The sequence below is a fragment of the Mesocricetus auratus genome, unplaced genomic scaffold (assembly GCF_017639785.1).
Source record: "Mesocricetus auratus isolate SY011 unplaced genomic scaffold, BCM_Maur_2.0 Super-Scaffold_100014, whole genome shotgun sequence".
In the NCBI taxonomy this organism is placed as follows: Eukaryota; Metazoa; Chordata; class Mammalia; order Rodentia; family Cricetidae; genus Mesocricetus; species Mesocricetus auratus.
The window spans coordinates 71709745-71729947 of NW_024429197.1; the positions used below are offsets into that span (position 1 = coordinate 71709745).

Sequence of the window (20203 nt, forward strand, 5' to 3'; positions counted from 1 at the left end):
ATAAATGTTAGTGGCTGGTGACATGTTAATAAATACTATAGATTTATGTGTTAGACCTGCTAGCTCTGGGTTGGATGACCTTCCACTGTTTAAGTCTGAGTTTCATCAACACCTACAACAGAGCTACTGTACTGGTGAAAAAAATGACATGGAAAGCAGTTAACATGTGTGACAGAGTTCACTGTCAGTAAATACTCACTAGGACAGCTTGTCTAGATGTAGAGGATCCTAATCCCAAATACATCTCTGTCACCTCATCCTCTTATTTGACTTCATGGAGTCTATTTTCTTCCTGAATATACAGTTCTGGAAAGACTATGCACAGAGGCTCATGCCACAATTCAGTGTGTAATAAGTCCTCAGAAGGCACATTCTTGCGTTTGCAATGCCCCATGCTTCTGCTGAGTTTCTGAGTACCACACTTGTTGCTCAGAGAAAGGGAATTTCCCCAGTAGAGGCCAAGGGTATAGATGAGAATGAAATTGACATAACAGATAAGGTCAGGGGCACGAATTCAAGAAAACCTTTCCTCTTCACTAAGAGGATTCTTAGTGAAGAAGATGGAGACAGGAGCGGCACTTTCTCCTGGGCATCCTAGTATGCTAGGGATACCTGGGCAATCTGCTTCTAGGATAGCTGCTTTCATCTGCCACTGGGAGGTCCCCAAACCCAAGTTCACTGAGAACAAGGCCCCATTCCCAGGTACTTTCACCTTCTGAGACTCAGCCCTATGCCAAAGAAAGAGCAGGGCTTGTGAGTCAGACAAAGCTAGACTTGAATTTGAACTTTGTCAATCATTGATCAAGTAAACTTGGGAAAGCCTCAATTATTTGGAGCCCAAAGTAGTTTGTATATTCTATATAGGTAATAAGATGGACCTGTTAGAGCTGACATGAAGATTAAAAAAGAGTCCAGGCTCAGAAATTAATATCTACAAAATAAATACAGAAGAAGGGAAAGGCAATATAGATGGAGGAAATACAGGGTACTTTGTAAAGAATTCTGTAATTTTAGAAAAAGAAGAGTCCAGGAAAGAGTAGTCTGGCACATGTGTTGATTTATTTCCATGTTTGATATCTTTGGTTTTGTTTGCCTATCATCCTTTACAAGCCAGTCTTCTGCAGAGAGTGGCTGGGAATATACAAAGATGGTTCAAGAACTTGGGAGTTATTTAGGAGATACACTGGGTAATTTAAGTAGAAGCATATGTGACATACTTTCTCTCTTCTTTCCAGAATCTTGACTTTGAAAAGTACTAAACAGTGGTGAGCCACTGAAATAAACATGACAATAACAGATGTGCCCTAAGAGAGTCCTTTAGCATCTCTAAGCCACCCTTTAGGACATGGAGCACCATCATTCTGTCTCCAAACACATTAACCTGCACTGGTGCATCTCCCCTCCTTGGAGCTAAATATGCATCTGTAGGGAATTCTTCTCCCTAAAGTCCTGTCTCTTTCAGTCACTGCCTCTTTCAGAAAGACAACTGAATGCACTGTCATGATCTCACAGCTTCTTGTCATGCTCCCTAACAGACAGGTCTCACAAGGGTAGGAGCTGTGTCTATCTGGCTCCCACTGTGAGTACACAGCCCTGTCCACAAAAGATGCTCAGTGGAAAGTCATCCTAGTGGGAAAAGAAAGGCCATGCAACGCCCTGCTTTGTTCAGAAAGATGGAACAGCACAAAGTAGATGTTAATAGAAAAATCCTAGCTTACATTTATATTGCAGGTGGACACACCAAAAAAAAAAAGAAAACATGCATACACCCATCACAGATCTGACTCTGGCTCTGGACTCCTTAGTGAAGAAACGGTGTTGTGTGAACAAACGGCTCTGTTGTGTGAAGTTATTGCAGAAGCACTCAACTCAGGAATAGAGAGCCAAATGAGGACTGATATTCTCTCTCTCTCTCTCTCTCTCTCTCTCTCTCTCTCTCTCTCTCTCTCTCTCTCTCTCTCTCTCTCTCTCTCTCTCTCTCTCTCTCACACACACACACACACACACACACACCAGGCAAGAAAGTAGGCTCTGGCCCCGTTGTGAAGGAGGGTTTCAATGGATGAAGGCGGGGGTGAGAGGGGAGTGAGGAGTAAAAATGACTAGATTTCAAGAATAGAGGAAAGCAGGATGAGAGATACCAAAATAGACCGAGTCATTATAGGCTTGAGGAGAGAGCTGACACTAGCGAGATCTCCCCAGAGATCTACAAAGATAACACAAACTGGCAAACTAAACAATAGTAGAGAGACTTCACTAATAGCCCCTCCTTGATGATAGGGTTGATGACTACTCTATATGCCATCCTAGAACCTTCATCCAGGGACTGATGGAAGCAGAGACAGATACCCACAGCTAAACACTGAACTGAACTCCTGGGATGTAGTGACAGACATGGAGGAGTGATGAGCAAAGGGGTCAAGACCATGATGGTGAAATCCACAAAGACAGCTGACCAGATAAGGGGGAGCTCTTGAATCCAAGCCTGATGGCTGAGAGGCCAACAGGGGACTGATCCAGTCCCCATGAATGTAGTGCCAGGCAGGAGGCCACAGAAATCACTGGGGCCTTGGGTAGTAGATCAGTGTTTACCATGGTTTATGAATGAGCTTTGGGAGCCCATTCCAAATAGAGGGATGCTCTCTCAGCCTGGACACATGGGGAAGGGCCTAGGTCCTACCCTGGATGAAATGACAGACTTTAGAGATCCCCCCAAGGAGGGCCTCACCCTCCCTGGGGAATGATGTGGGGATTGGGTGGGGCGCGGGGGGGCTGGTGGAGGGACAAGGGAGGAGGAGTGGGAGAGGGATCTGGGACTGACATGTGAAACATTCACGCTTCTAATTTAAATAAAAACATATATTGAGAAAAAAGAAAATACCAAAGAATCCAGGTAAGCTAAAAAAAAAAACTTATGAAACCATCAGACAATAAAAAATACTCAAGATAAAAAGCAACCATGATTTTCTTCAGGCTGGAGGAGATAAAGTATATTCCCCTGTTGATTTCTTTCTAGATTTCCCAAACAATGAAATATATATATTCTTTCATTTTTAGAATAAAATTTGTTAACAGGAAATTGATTTTATCCTCTTATATTAAGCAGAAATCATGGATCTTCCTTGTTTTAGTAAAAATATAAAACTGAAACCACAAAAGGTCAGGTATTTTTTGAAAATACTACCCACTCGGGACTGACTGGATCCCAGAGAACCCCAGCATCCTATTGTCAGCCATTAACAGTTCTCTGACTGGGACATGTGTTCCTACATCCCTGCAATGTGAGGCCAAGGCATGTTTCTTAAAGCAACCAGCTTTCTTAAGGATGTCACCATATCAAAGGGTTTAGGTTTGGAACCAGGAACCTTGTACCGTTTTTTCTCTGCCACCTGGCACAAATCATGCCTGTGCCTGGCCTCAATGTCTCATTAATGACCGGGGAAAAGCATGCGGGATGATTGTTAAGCATTCAGCTGTCAGTCAGATTCTTTTCTTTTCCTGTTCTAGTATCTCAGACCCCAATTCTTCATGATGAAGTATTTTAGCAAACCATCTTTGAGATTTAAAGACCTCTTGTCTCAGAAGACAGATGGCTACAAACAAGGAGGTGTCCCCATGGGTGCATTTGCCACATGAATGCTGTACAGGACAAGGTGCCCCGGTTTCTTATCCCTCTCTCAACTGGAGCCCCAAATTCTGGGAATTCTTAGCTCTTGTCGGGAAGCTAGCAGAGATGACCACTCCTCAGGGGTAGCTAATGAACATCTCACTCTAATGCTCCTGTTGAAGTACAAGTATTCGAACCACTGTGGTGTGTGTGTGTGTGTGTGTGTGTGTGTGTGTGTGTGTGTGTGTGTTGTAAGGCCAGAGAAAGAAAATGACACCCCAACCCTCTCCCCACACATAGACAAGGCCCTTCACACACTTCCAATTCCACAGGTAGAAAGACCAAATACATAATAGAGTGTTCAAAGGCTGTAGATGGCCTAGTTGGCAGTGCCCTGTGTTTTCTTCCCCTCTGCTTTGGATATATCACTTAGAATATATATATATATATATATATATATATATATATATATATATATATATATATACTACTCACTCACTAACCAGGGAATTCTCAGTCAAATCTCCTTTGTCCAGTCTGATCTTAGAGTACGTATTGCTCTTCTATGTATCTGCTTCTACGCTACGCACAACACTACCCTTTGAGGACCACCTCTGCAAAGACCATCCAGCACCCAGCAAATAATAGCACTTCACTCTTAACTAAAGGAATAAAAACCAGAGTGACGTTAAGCCTGAAGATGAAACACTAACCCAGCCACAGCAACAAGATTTCTAGCCTGTGGAAGAGACTTTGGTCACCAGGCTGGAGGGCCACAAAGGTGGCAGCTATGAGAAACTGATGTTGACATACCTTTTTGGTCTTTACTGTGGAGGTGCAGCAGTCCCCACCATCGTAGTTGCAGAAGGCTCGATTGTTGATGGCATCACAGTAGTTGTCTCCCATGAATGGCTATAATGGGGACAGGAGCAGAAAGAGAATGAGGCTTTGATGTCATCATGGCATGAAAGTCGGCTTGCTCTCAGTAGTTCACTGAGGCCTCTGTGGCTGTTTGGCAGTCACTCATCTTCTAGCAAACCTCTATCACCAGCCAGTTTGGCTGCCAATCCCAACAGCCCCTTGGGTAAGTTTGCATTTTTACCATTTATAAGCATTTTCATATGCCACATTTTTCCCTGCTGGAGTATGGGTATATTGAGAATCATATTTTGTTTGCTACAGCATGAAAATTAAAACACAAAATATACCCCTTCTTTCTTTCTGAATTAGAAGGGACAATTTAGTTTAAGACATAAGACAATTTACATTTCTGTCTTAATATTTATTTAATTTATTAAATTATGTATAGACAAATTAGGAATCTGGGTGTAAACTATCAGAAATGCAAACATGAGAATTATGGATTTATAGGGGTTAGAATGAAGGATGTGTGTATTAATCGTGGCCTCTAGTGGCTTTCTTTTTTTTTAAGGTTTATTTATTTGTTATGTATACAGTGTTCTGCCTGCACGTATCCCTGCAGGCCAGAAGAGGACACCAGATGTCATTACAGATGGTTGTGAGCCACCATGTGGGTGCTGGGAATTGAACTCAGGACCTTTGGAAGAGCAGGCAGTGCTCTTAACCTCTGAGCCATCTCTCCAGCCCCGTCTCTAGTGGCTTTCTTAACAAGAATATAGATCTACTGTATCTGATGCCTTTGCAGATCTCATTATACTTTTTCCCTAAAAATGTGACATCAGCATGATTATGCCCACTTCATAGGCAATGCCTGGAGAATAAGGAAAACAAAATGACTTGGTCATAATCATATAAGAATAAAAAGAAAAAAAAAGGGGTTGTGATGTAAACATGTTTGTTTCTGTTTCCCCAACTCTCCTATCCATTCTATGGTCTTCCATTTCACATTGACTTATTTTCTTCAATGAGTTCTGTAAACTTTGAGTTACTCCAAAAGTGAGGGAAGACAGAGGGACATTGTTGCTGACTTGAATCCTCAGGATCTGACAAAATTCCAGGAGTGTCTTTGATGACACCAGTGTGTGTGTGTGTGTGTGTGTGTGTGTGTGTGTATGTGTGTTTCCCCACGCAAGTTTTCAACATGGTATGTTATATGTCTGTTTAAGTGTCTATAATAGAAGGAGACTTTCAGGCCCTGAAAACACAAGCAGTGTTCAATTCATCTGTGTCTCCTAATCACCTAGAAACCTGCCTTAAGGTGCTGGTGTGCTGTCTCAGTACACTACCTTCCCATCTTGGCTGGCTCTGGAGAGAATCAAGTTCACAAGGAGTCTAAGCCTTATTGTATGACTGGCTTTGCATATGTCTTCAAATTCTTGTCTATACAACCTCTGTGCTTGCCACTGTTAGTGCCAAATTCACGTTTTATGTTTTCTCATTTAGAGTGTAATACAGATCTTAGTAAGTTGGAGTTAATATTAAGTGTTGAGTTCAGATATATGAGTACACATACACACACACACACACACACACACACACACACACACACACAGAGGGGACGGGTTTCAAGTTGAGGAATGACTCTACCATGTAACTTTCATGGTCTACACACTGTTACATTCATATTCAACAACAAAGCATAAGCCCCTTCCATTTGAATTCCTTCTTATATAGTGTGTGGATAGATTAGTAAAGGTGAATTATAGTCCCTTCCCAAAATGAAAAATACTGGGTTGGAAAAGGAGTAGTTGGTTTTTCAAATGTGATCTCTTCCTGGAGTGCCATTTCCTGTATCCATAATCATTCATCTCTCTATCCATACATACATACATCCACACATCCACTCTTCCACATATCCCCTATCCATCTTGATCCTATCTATGAAAAAAAGGTCTTTAATCAAACAGTCACTTAGCGCTGTTATAGTAAATAAAGCATTTGATCTTGTCTGAGATTGTTCAGCGAAAGGGTCCTAGAAGAAATGGCATTTAGTGGAGACCATAATAACAAATAGGAGTTATTAAGTGGGGTGTGAGGAAAAAACTTTAGGGATAGAAAACATCATGGAAAAGCTAGCTGTGTAGAGATTCATACCATATCCAGTTAGTATTTTCAATAATAAGACATTCAGCAGACAAAATCCATCCTTTATGATACGGCTCAAAAAATCATCTTGAGCCGGGCGTTGGTGGCGCTCGCCTTTAATTCCAGCAGAGGAGGCAGAGGCAGGCGGATCTCTGTGAGTTCGAGGCCACCCTGGTCTACCGAGCGAGTTCCAGGACAGCCTCCAAAACAATGCAGAGAAGCCCCGTCTCAAAAAAAAAAATCATCTTGACCCATCCTTATACTATTTCTAGTGGCCCCTGAATGCTTTATGTTTCCACAGCCTCTTGTATTTATTTTACAGTTGGGAACATAATCTTGTCTTCTTTGTTATTATTGTGGGTTTTCACCAGGCCAGATGTGTTTCTTCTGGTTTTATACCCTTAATTTCCCGGAAAATGTCTTACAACTTACACAAAAAATGTCAAATATATGGTCAGCAAATATTTAGTAAAATGGATAATGGAATAGTAGATTTTGGGTGGACATATGGGGGAGAAAAGGTATCATGGGTGGCTCTGTGACAGGTGACAAAGCTGCTATTTTAACTTGCATGAAACTATGTACCCAGAACTTTGAATAATGACTGACAACATGATGTACTCCAAGAGGCTTTGAATAAATGAGCAAGCATATAATTGAACATAGGCACGGTTTTGAACAGAGAGAGGGTGCCCAGAGGTCCTTTCTGTGAAGTGTCTAGACTTGTTCTGGCCACTTGGGGTTGTATAGTTTATTTCTGATCCCAGCATTTATTTCTCTTTTGAGCATCCTATTATCTCTTGATAAGACACAGATGGGCACTAGACTAGGAAGGACCAAAGAGGCTGAGAGGTACCTGCAGCGGTAAAGGTGATAAGCATCACTGTCAGGGTTCAGTGCCTGACAGTGACAGAGGGTCTCTTGGCTTCAATGCTGAGTCAAAGAAGGGATCAAATTCTGCTGTCACACTGAATGGCCAGACTGCCAACTCAGCATAATGAATTATCAGGTAACGCAAGATGCCTTTCCCCAAAACTCAGCATTGATTCAAAGAGATGGAAAGAAGCAACAGTGGCCATATTCTACCATTCTGAATGAAGCTTGAAGGAATGGGACTCCTTAATGACTATACCATGATGCCTTCCCTGAAAAAACACATTTAAAGTTACTAACCACAACAGAAAGAAATGTGTGGTCCCTATTGTTTATTAAGTGGATATGAGCAGGTGGTAGATACCAGAGAAGGAAAAGCAGGTTGGCAGTCAGAAAATCTGTGCTCATGTTTTGACTATCATGCTGTACAAACTTAGACCACCACACTCCTCTCTGACCCTAATTTTTCTGTTCACACTGTAATCAGGTAGTACTAGGTCATGTTGGAAACATCCTAAATTTGGGACTTCCATCAAATTATCCAGAAGACAACTGCCTGGATCTGTTTCCTTCAAAAAATGATTGGGTTTAGATGACTTTTTTATTTAAAGAGCATTTCTAGCTCGTACATTCTTTTAAGGACACGAATGAGGTCCTCTGGCTGCAGTCCTCTTAGTGGGCTACTCAGAGAGACTACAGAGCTTTGATACCCATCCAGGAGTTGCTGTAAGTCTCCTTTCCAGCCCCATCTGAGAAGAATGGGGGCATATATTTCTTTCTATGCATTTTCTAGGGAGACTGTGTTGAATCCTCTCAGAAAGTGACAGGATTGATTCAGGAAAATGGCTCTGGTTTCCTTGGAAGCTTTTCCTAGAGAAAACAGCTATATCCCAAAAACGTGACTGCTGACTCCATTCCCAAACTCTCAGTGATGGACAGAGTCAGCTCTCAATCACTCCAAGCCCAGGGAATGGCTTAATTGCGAAGGCAGAAACTTTGAAGGTCAGAGAGGATCTTCCACTTAAATTCAGTGGTTCACTCAAAAGATTATCTCTGGGACTGAAGAAACAGTAAATGAGCAAGGCAGAAAATATCTAGATGTAATGGTCATCAGTAAAATGAAATTAAGAAGAAAAATTACCTCATGCGGCACTATAAAGGTTGAATGTTCTATGATATTAAAATAGCTGCTGTGTTATTCATGTTATATAAACATGACTTATGTTGCCTTATTTCCATATATTTTGTCGCCCTGTATACTTATTTACATGTTGCGGGACACACATGCACGTATATGTTGTGTGAAAGCTTCACATTGATGTCAGATGTTTTCTTCAATTCTTCTCTACCTTATTTGTTGAGCCAGGTCTCTTACTAAACCTCCACCTCACTGTACTGTATGACTGGGCTGACTGGATAGGGAGTTCCGAGGATGCCCTTGGCTCTACTTCTCTGATGTGGATATTACAAGTATATACTATAATGTCTGGGTTTTTTTTCCTTGAGTGCTGGATCTGAACTCAAGTCCTCAGGTTTGCATAGCAATCATATCTTTGACTGACCATCTTCTTAGCCTCTGTGTTCCAATAATATTTGGGTATGGGCTTTGCAGAAAGAAAAGCCTGACTTGAACACTCAGCACTGTCATAGTCTTTCCTTTTTTTCCAGTATGTTTCTTCTATCTCTCTATGGGGATTCTATCATCTGTAGAATACAGCGACACTTCTGCTTCATTAGTAACAACTATACTGATGCAAGCATACAATGCTTAGTAGGCCTAGTAAACTGTAACCATCAAAAGTACAGCACCACCAGAATTACGGCTTCTGAGCGGAGGTATCTCCTCTTGTCACTCACCTCACAGCCTTTGACACAGTGGATTAGAGCAGGGTGGGGGTACCACTGGAGACCAGCAGTGCAGACAATCCTCTGCGGAGAGAGAGAGGGACAGGGATCAGGCAGGTCTGGGCTGAGGAGCAAACCAGTTTTTTGTTATGACCACATTAAACTACCTTACCTCTTCTGGACCATCCAAGTCCTGACCTCCCCCTGGTAGTTACCTGAAGAATTTGCCCAGGTGCTTGCATTAACAAGGGGCCGAAGATTATAAAATAATATTTGTGTTCATCGTATGTGTCATGGTTCTTTATTTCCCCGGTAGGAATAGGGTTGAGGAGAAGCAGAATTATAGGGAAGAAAACAAGAGCTTTTTTGTAGCTACAGTAGAAAGATGTGAGAAAAGTTGGAGTAAGGCCCCTCCCAATACAGCTGAGCATCATTTTGATCTGAACTGTGTATGACCCCACTAAGAGGGAAAACTCCTCAACCATGTTTCGAATTTTTATGAGTCAGCATTTCTACAGATAGGGAGTGTGACTCTGCATCTAGAAAGCCAGTGCCTCCCGTGATGCTGACGCGTGCTATAGTCTGAGAGCGATGAGGCTGGTGTAGGAACAGGTGAGCCTCTGGACAGAGCTTCAGGAAGTCAAAGACCTCCTTGCTAGAATGTTCTTCCAATGAAGCATGAGCCTGCTGACAATGCCCTGAAGTGGCACACACCCTCTGCCAACTGGGCACCTGAAGACTCTTTAAGAATGCTCTAAATCTGCGGGGCGGTGGTGGCACACGCCTTTAATCCCAGCACTCGGGAGGCAGAGGCAGGCGGATCTCTGTGAGTTTGAGGCCAGGCTGGACCGATAGCCTCCAAAACAATACAGAGAAACCCTGTCTCGTAAAAACCAAAAAAAAAAAAAAAAGAATGCTCTAAATCTTACTTCCCCCATAGTGCTTTTCACAACCACCTAACAGAACACACACACACACACACACACACACACACGATTTATTCTTTTCGTACTAATAATTACAATGATGATAATAACAGCTAGAATATATTGAGTGCATTCTTGACACTAATTACTTTATGTATTAATGTATTTATTTCTCGCTACCATGCTGTGAAGAAGGCATTAAACTTGTGTCATAGTAGTACACAATCCCTAAACTCCATAGCCATTAAGTGAGCAAACCAGGATTTGAAAACACCAATTGTTCCAGAAATGATTAAAGTTAAACTTACTACATAAAATCCAATGTGACAATATTTCTTAATATTGATGAGCAAGGAAAGGTAGACAAAACCAAGGAGGTGACACTGTATTGAGAGTGGAAAAATCATCAAAATCCTAAGAAGCCCCCTTTGAAATTTCCCATAGAGGTCTTCCTTTTCATGCACATTACAATTGTTTCTTTATGAAAATTAAATAGCACATGCTCAGATGTGCAGCAAAGGTAGTTATATCAGGGACCAGCCATGGAAGTATGGAAGTATGTGTATGGGCAGGGATTGCTCTCCTGGCTGAGTGCCAGTTGATTAATTTAATTAAGAAATGAATAGTCACATGGGCCAGAAAGTGGGAAATGCATGTGACCATCCTATTCTTTCCCTGCGGGCAGACTTATTTGGGAGCCAAAGTGTAATTAGTTTCTTGGCAAGCTTCTGACAGAGGAAATCACATGACCCCAGTATAAGACTAAGTAGGGTAACTTTTCTTATCCATTCTACAGCACTTCATAGATTTCTCCTGGCCTAGGACAGTTCCTGGCACTCAGAGAATACTCAATAAATAGGTATTTTTTAATGAGGAAAAGAATCCATTTCAAAGTAGAGATGTTCTATCCAATGGACAATAATTTCTCCACTTGCCTTTCTTACTTCTTGAGTGTCAGAAGAATATTAGTGCTAATAGTGTCCAGTTATGGTAGACTGACTTATAGCCCCATGCTGCCTCTTTTGATAAAAGAAGTCATAGTATTTTTCCCACCCAGCCCTCTTTTTATTTTTTGAGAAAGGGTCTTGTTGCATAGCCCAGGCTGACTAAAATTCAAGATAGTCCTGTTTCAACTTCTTGAGTGTGTATTCTTGCTGCAGTATCAGGGCAGTCATCGAATTTGAAGTAGAACATGCATGGCTACAAATTTAACTTGAACTGCTTATAAAAGTTTGCTATAACATTGGTTACTCCATATGAGCAATGGGTCCTTCAAGCATTATAGTCTTGTTCTAAGGACAGATTGAGGTGAACAAATCCTAAGAATGGATTCTTGGACAAAGCACTTAAGTTTCTGGAGAGTGGTTCCCGGTTTCAGATATCTCTGTCTGCTTCAGGGGCAAGCCTGGAACCCATCTGAAGAAGAACACAGGAAGGGAGGCCAGGACTGCCTACATGTATTCTTTCCTCTGCTTCCCAGTCATGGGGCCAAAGTAGACAAGCCCACATGCTTTCCTTCTCTGAGGAACTTGAAAAAGACTTTCTTCTATGAATCCAAAAGTTTGTTCACAGTCCAAACCGGGGTTATTGGAGAGTATTTAGCAAGGGTTCAAGCAGAAGAAAACAGCAATGTTAAAATCCATCCAGCACTTAATACCCATGCTGCCCTCTGCTTATTTGAGAGCTGATTTAGTCCTTCTGCAGGAGTGTGTTGGTGTGGCTGTACAAGGTTCTGTCAGTTGAGGTTTATCTGACGTGAATTCAGAAAAGGGACTTTTGTACTATCTGCGTGAGCCTATTTATCTTTCCAGGCTTTTGGACTTTCCACTGCTGCTCAAGGCTGCACACCCCACCTGTTTGCTACAGGGCCCCTCTGTGTGCTAGGGAAACCAAGAGAGGGGGTTGGCAGTGAGAGCTGAAGGAGAGGGTAGGCTGTGTGCACCATGAATTGAGAGATCCTGTGGGGCCCCTCAAATGTCAGCCTTGTTCTTGTTAATGTCAATGAGGCATCTGACCCAGCCTGAGTCTTTCATACCATGTCTTGTAAGAGGGCTTTCATTTCCTGCTCTGGGATGGAGGAAGATTGAACTGTCTTTTCTTCATGACTGCACTTACCTTCGTCACAACACCATGAGGACTAGACAACCCACCAACAAAAGCTCCTGGGTTTAATTCTTGCTTGACAGTTTATGGGATTTTAGAGCATGATTTAGTCATGAATCACCTGACATAACCAATGAACTCTCCATTGATAAGTCAGTAATTTACTGGACTACTGAGAAGTGATAGAAACTTTTGAGGCAAGTCCTGATTTGAGGAAGTAGAAGCTAGGGCACGATTTTCAAGGATCTGTATCTTGTCCCTGACTTCCTCCTTTGTTTCTCTCTGTCTCTTGTCTGTGATAAGGTAAGGAGCTTTGAGACATCACATATCCTCACTGTGGTATACAACTTTATAACACAGAGGGTACAGAAGGTCAGTAGTCAGGTTTGTCATGGACTAAAGCCATCAAAGCTATGAGCAAAGTAAATATTAGTAAATATTTTCTCCTTTAAGTTCACTTCAGTGTTTAATCACAAAAACAAAAAGTGAATAATACAACTATTCATCATCAGTATCAATCAATATCCATCGTCACAGAATCACCCCCACTATGATAACTACCACCAAAATATGAGTGGTGCCACTAGAAACTCAGTCACTACCAATACCACCACCATTATCATCCTTATGCTCAGCACAAAACCCTCTCCTAAGTGAAAATGCTCCAAGCACTGTGTCTACAACATCTCATTGTTGCATTATCATGAATCTGAGAAAACAATTATTTTGTCTCTGGCAGCTGAGCCAATTTGGAATGAAACTGTTCAAATCACACAAAGGCAGTGACCATCAATAAGTAAACCCAACTCTGTCTGATTTCAAAGTCTAGTCTTCAAACTCTCCATCCTTCAAAGCTCATAACCCCTAACATTGTGATTATGAAGTATCTTACTCTTTTGACTGATGGGGGAAACCAAGGTTTGGAAAGGTAAAAAGGCACTGAGACATTGTAGGAGGAGCAGAGTGTTCCAAAGTTAGAGGCCAGAAAATGGGGTGGCGGGGAGCTCCAAGAAGAACCAAAGCCGGGTGAGGAAGAACCGTAGAAGGTCTTCCTCAACTCAGGGACAAGATCTTTCTCCTGGATTCCTTCTCTGAGAGCTTCTCCCCTTTCCTTGATTTACAGGACCTCCCAGGGTTAAGTATTAGCACAGTACCATTGTTTTCATCTTTTATTTTCCAGGCACTGTGCATTCATCTTTATCCATAATGTTTAAAGACTACTTGCCAGTTGGAAACACATGACTGACATATAATAAATGTCTGAAGGAATGAACAAGCAGTCTCATGAATAAATATATGAATGAGTCAATGGATGAATGAGAAGTCAAGACTTTGTGAAACATTTCTCCATGTATGACTTGCCCTGCGGTGTACTTAGTATCTCCATCTTTACACCAGGTAGGCTAGACCTACTAGTCATCTCTGACCGTAAGACCCAGGCAGGGTTCTCCACCTTGCTTCTTTCATTCTGGCAAGAAATAAACTCTGTATCCTTTGTCTGTATTTACTACACAGTTTTATTTTCAAACTGTGCACACTGGATGTCATGAAGAATGGAGTTAGTGTAGCTAAACGACTACATTGGCTACATTAATTGGGCAACGGCAGTGTCTCTGACTCTAAGCTCCATCTGTAAGATGATGACAGCATTTATCTCACTTGGGTATGGTGGAGACAAGGTGATGTGTAGGACATGAAAGCACAATAATAAACTGCATAATTTTATACTTAGTCCATGAATGGTCATTTTTACTTCCTTAGTTTCCATCCTTTTTCTTTTTAATCCTCCTCTCTTTCTTCCCACCATTCTTTTTCTGAAAATAATTGTAAAAGTCAAAGATGCAGGTACTTGAAGTGATTATGTACCTGTGAGGATAGAAAATGTATCTTCTACTATGTGACATTCCTGAATGTCCCAGCAATACACTGGGGACCCTCCTCAGGATGGGAGGGGGTGAAGCTTTTATAATTCTAGATATCCAGTTTGGAAAGGGCTATCTCATCCCAAGGTTGTAAGCCAGCAGTTTCCTGTCACAGAAATGTTTGCTTTGGCATACCAGTACTTTAGAAAGTTGAAGTTAATTGCAATATTGAAAGCAAACAGAGAGAGGGAGATTTCAATATTAACAAAACTCCAGATTTATTGCACACACACACACACACACACACACACACAGCCCACATGACACCATATTTCCACATTGCTGTGTTTGGCTAGAAACAAACCCAATCTGGAAATAGATTTTTTTTAAAAACAATGTCAGTGGGGGATGGAGGGAAGCTAGTGAGATGACACGGTGAGAAACTGACAACCTGAGTTCAATTTTCAGAGCCTGTGGTAAGATGGAATGAAAGAACAGACTTCACAACATTGCTTTCTGACTTTCACAAACACATGGTGACACATACATACATCACACAAATGTTGGTGATGACAACGGGGTTTTCTATACTTCCCTACAATTACTAGCATTTCGTACAACAAATCCAGTACCAAGCTACAGGCATGTCCACCTATCATTGAGTTTGTATCCTCTCTCTTTCAATTAGAGGAAGAGTCTCCAAGATGAGACCTCTGTGTCTGAATAGTTTATAGTGTGTGTGGCAAGGATTCTTGAAAAAGACAGAGAACTAAAAAATAAAATCCATAGTCCTGTTCTTCATGGAAGTAAAATGTGCTCATGAATGGAACTCAGAATACATATACTCTATGATTCCAATAACATGAAGTTTAAAAATAAGTACCACTAACTAATACTGATAGATACCCAAACCCTGGTTGCCTTGGTAATAAGAGGCATTACTTACCAGGGGTACGGATGGTCTCCTGGCTATCTGGAAAGTCTCACATTCTGATACAGTAGTTGTTTCGTGAGCACATACAAGCATAAGAACTTACCAAGTATTATGCTGATTGCAAATGATTTCATATCAAGGATAATGAGGATATTTTCACCACACCAATGAAGTTTTATCCTAGGTTGGGCGGTATATATAGGAGTATCTGGTGCATTTTTGGCTATCTTCTGGGTTTCTGAAATATTTCTAATAAACAGTTCAGATATCAAAATTAATATGTTTTTGTCTGTAAAATAACATACAAAACAATATGTGCACCTAATTTCTCCATCCATCCTACCTGCCTGGTGAACTTTGAACACCTGACCTATGCCTAGTTCTCATTTCAATAATGGGAAAACGGTAACCTAGAAAAACAATAAGATTTGTCTCAGAACATGAAACATGAAGGTGCCAAGCAAGTTTTATTAGTTATTTTCTCATGTCTTGTGACAAGATTCCTAAAAGAAGGAAACTTGTGAGACTACTTACTATAGCTCATGGTTGCATGAGATTCAAAGGACCACAACTGCTTCTGTATTTCTAACTTGGTGTTCAGGGATGGGCACTGAGAAGCCTTGACATCCTACCTCGGGATGTTTACGTCAGATATACGGCCAAATGTCAAATATTAGAGCTAGTGTGTCTCTGTGTGCAAGTGTGCACACATGTGTACAGGCCTTCTGACTAAGTACCTGCCAGCACATCTCTTGCAAGCAATCAACACATGCCTTGCTTTGTTGCTATTCTACACTCCATTGGGGCTGCAGGGGTGGCTGCAGCAATTGTGGTAGAAGTGGACCGGAAATGCTTCCATGAAATGACTCTCACACCCTTACCCTAAGGCAACGGTGGCTAATTGGGAGCTGGATCGCTTTCCTTGCCGTCTTCTACACTTTGGTGCAGGAAGCCACTTCTTCGAAGACCTAGGAGCCATCCAAAGCCTCCCTGGGCCTGGAAATGCCTGCACCAGCCGCCTTCTTCCTGCATCCCTCACCGCTCAAGGGCAAAGGAGCAGCAGAAGCCAGCCCTGCTGCCTTATTCCCGGAAGTCATCAATCCATGCCCTTCCCCCTCCCTTCTCCTACATTTTTTTCTTCTTGTCTAATGAGGCCTCCAGAGCCCGGTGGACGTCTGAACCTCATTATGACTCTCTTGGTAGTCCAGCATCAATAAAGGCAGGCAAACCAGGGAAGGGGGTGGCAGGCAAGCCGGTGGGCAGCTCAGGGCGGGGGAAAGTTTGCAGGCTTTCAAATCCCCAGGTATACTTCACAATGAATTACAACTGAACTCTTTAGTGCCAAGCTTTCAGAAGAAAAGGTAGGAATTCACCTAGCATATAGAAGAGGCCATAAGTAGGAACTGAGAGAAGCCAAGACCTTTGGTTCTGGAGTGGCAGGGAATACTCTTTCATGGGGTGACCCTCTTCTGTTTAGGAACACGTGGGAGGTAGTGTAGGGGTAAAAGGGATGGGATATGCTACCAGTTTGAAGTCCTGAGTGGCAGATCAGGTATCCTTGCTGTTTGACCTCGACCCAATCCTTAGACTATAATCCTTGGGTTGGCAACCTCCAGCCACCTGGGGGGTCTTCCATGCAAACAGTCTCTGTGGATACTGCTGCATGTGCTCAGTTAAGCCATGCATACTGGGGCACTGGGGAGAATCCCCTTACTGATTTAAGAGTGGAGAATGTAGTGGAGAATGTAGGGCATGAAGGTATACTGTGTATATACACAGAAAGACAGAAACTTGGGTGGGGATGGCAGAGGGGAGGCTGAACCTGATGAAAGAGATGGCAAAGGAGAGAGACAGAAATAGTGTTTAAGAGCAGAAGCAGGGTCAAGGGAAACCAAATTGTAACGACAAAAGTAAAGGCAGGGAAGAGAGGAGAAGAGAAAGAGGCAGACGAAGGAGGGGAGGTGGACTTTGGTACTCTGGTAGCTGAGGGATCGAGCCAAGTCCCCATGCCTAGAGTGCTGACTAAGCCCTTGAAGAAACTATTCCCTCAGCTCATTTAAGAAACAGTACACCTTGTATCAGGTTCTACCAAGCTACCCAGATTTCCATCTGCAGTCGGCAGGCAGACTGTGGCTCCCAGAATCCCAGGCAGGAAGGCTAGTGGATAGAGATCCTGCTGCAACTTGCCTGCCCACCCTCTTGTTTCCCGTTTGTGTCTCCAAGGTGAGGAGTCAGTGCTCAGATGGGTTCGTGAAAACCTCAGAACCATGCTTTCTTGGAAGATGAGAGTGGGTCCCAAATCATTTTTGGAGTGTTCAACTGGTCGAGGACACACTAGCAGTGGTACCACTCAGGGGCATCTATCATCATCTGGCCAGAAGCCAGACCCCCCTGGCGCCATGGAAAGCTCAGTGTCCAGAATAAGCATCAAGTCTGATCCCTCTTTCTGGGATACCTGATATAGCAGTATCCAGGAGTACAGAGCATTGGCCGAGGTTTAAGTCATCCTGTATGATGAGCTCCAAGTATCTGAATCCAGCATGTACTCCATAAACACTAGATGCCACTATCTCCCTGGCCTGAATATCTCATATTGGTTGCATTCTAAAGCATCGAGAAAGATGGAAGAAATTGAGGCAACATAAACTCGATTACATGGAAGGTGCTAGAGATGCCAAACAGCCCTGTCCTTATGAGTACAGTGTACACAGGCAGACACTAGGCTGAGGTCCAGCTCTATGTCTTCTACCCATGTGCAGTTCTTGCCTCAGTTTCCTCACTAGTATTCTAGGCACTTGTTGAGAAAATAAATAGAAGACTTTTAGGAAAGAAACTTATGAGGGTTAGTGAAAAAATAAAATTACAGATTGAAACAATGTTGTGAAAAAGTCCCCTATAAACTAGATGTGACTAAATGAGATACTCTACACAGAGGGATGAACTTGTGTGAAGCCAACACATAGTAAGAACTCAGCAATGGCCTATTCACTCACCTCTACTCGTGTGGGGTTCATCCAGTGGGGAATGTCACGCACCGTCACATTCACTGGCAGGATGATGGACTCGCTGTTGTGATCCAGGCACGAGGTGGAACACTCTGACCCTGAAGGGAAGCAGAAGGCAAACTAATGGCTTAGCCATATCTCCAAACACCTATGGCCATCATGCTCACAGTAGGCACTGCTTTTTTCTGTTTCCCAGTGGACTTGGGCAGTGAGAAGGAGGGAGGACTCCTTTGGCAGAGTCACCTCTGGTCTCTTTGGCTCCATTTACCCTCCTCTGACCCAGTTAGCAACTCCCGCCACAATAACTAACACAGAGCTTATCTGTGCTATGTGTTGTCTCCACCAGAAAGCCTGTCCAACCATCCCCATAAGCCAATTCCATGTTTTCAACATTCAACACCTCCTCCAGCTCCCCTCATCAATCTCATCACCATCTAACAATTTGCTGCCTAACTTGGCCCTTTAGAACTGACCCATACTTAAGACTATCTGCCTGTCTCCCTCAATTGCCCTAAATTTTCTTTTTATGGCCAAATCCTATCAGCTTTTCAAGGACCAGCTCAAATGCTGCCGATGTCTACCCTCACCTCTGGTGTTGGGTAAACACACTCTTTGTGAATGCCTACTGCATTGAGTAGCCATGCTGGACACTAATGAGTCTCACCCCAGTGTCACACCCTGTCCTGATTCCCCTCCACTCTTAGTGTTGCCGTAGGAAACACAAGGTGCTGCTGACTCGGATCTGAACATAGCTCAGTGTGTGACACTGGGGGAGAGAGATGCATGCCTGAAAACAGCCTAGTGAGAACTGAATGTATGAAGCTGCATGATCTCACTCCCCATGCTTCTTCTGCTAGGTGTTTGTGCCTGTCCTCTCTTGATTCTTTCTACTTTCCTTCTACTAGTAAACTACCAAGGATACCCAGATCTTAGCACAAATGCCACTTGCTCAAGGAAGGCCAAGCCATTCACAGGCACTCAGTGGTATTTGTCATACTGCCACCTACCATTTCCCCAGTGATTGTTTTATCAATGGCTTTCTTCCAAGTCAATTTATAACTCCATAGAGTCATCTGTGTCCTTGTTCCTGCTTCTACCTATGTTCAGAGCCTGTAGTTTTGCATAGAAGACAGTAGGCATTCAAGAAATAAAATGTGTGAACTGAGTGAAAGAAACGACGGGGAAATGATTGCATGAACTAGTGAGGAGATGAGTAAGTGCATGAATGATAAATGAAGGAATGACATAAAGACACAGTGAGGAATAGGTAGATGCTTAGTATCTTGTGAAGGAGGAAGTGAGTTATAGTGGATGAGTGAGTGAATAAATGACGAGAGAAATAGGTAAGGAGATACTAAGTGAATGAGTTATCAGTCAGTGGAGGGTGATGGTCAGCAAGGCCAGCTGGAGCACACAGGAGGCCTCAGTGAAGAGTTCTCTAAAGACATTCTGGCTAGGAGTTTGCAAGTTGGACTACAATTTGCCCCTTCCATTCTCTGCTTTGCACACACATCCTGAGGTCTCCTGAAAATTAAGCCTGCTTCACAGTACATCCCCACAACTCCAAAGCATGTTAGAATCAGACCAGGGTCAGAGAGGTCATTTTTCTGCCATGGTGTTCAAACTTTTGAATATCACTCAGTGAGGAAAGAGTGAGCCAAAGCTTTCTAGCAAGTAAACTTTACAATCAACCATTCTAAAGAACCCTTTCCAGATGTATACATGTAAACACACACATATGTAGACACACACAGAGTTTATCCAGTGCCCTTATTACCATAGTAATATCCTCTTCAGTCTAAGAGACTAACGAATTTAAGCAAGGAGCACCTGGGCTTGCACATTTAAAACAATTCTCAGAACAGTTTCATCATAAGCTAGGGATACTGATACTGAGTCTAGAAGAAATGTCCTTGTTTTTTTCCAGGTGGCTTCCTTAAGTCATTCCAGTTCCATAGCAATATGGGTTTCCTCACACCTATTTCATAGATGGGGGAGCCAAGAGACACAGAGCTGTCATACAGAAAGCCCAGGCTTAAAAC

The 20203-nt window shown here is 42.6% G+C and overlaps 1 protein-coding gene across 1 annotated transcript in view; it reads right to left on the reverse strand.

Annotated features, from left to right (window-relative positions):
* Positions 1-20203, reverse strand: part of Pappa (pappalysin 1) — a 235547-nt gene that overhangs the window by 12470 nt on the left and 202874 nt on the right. The window contains exons 19-21 of the mRNA XM_021230122.2: positions 18150-18259; positions 9344-9415; positions 4421-4519 (exon numbers count right to left, since the gene is read on the reverse strand). Coding sequence (XP_021085781.2) covers positions 4421-4519; positions 9344-9415; positions 18150-18259 — 281 coding nt within the window. The remainder of the gene's footprint in view (positions 1-4420; positions 4520-9343; positions 9416-18149; positions 18260-20203) is intronic.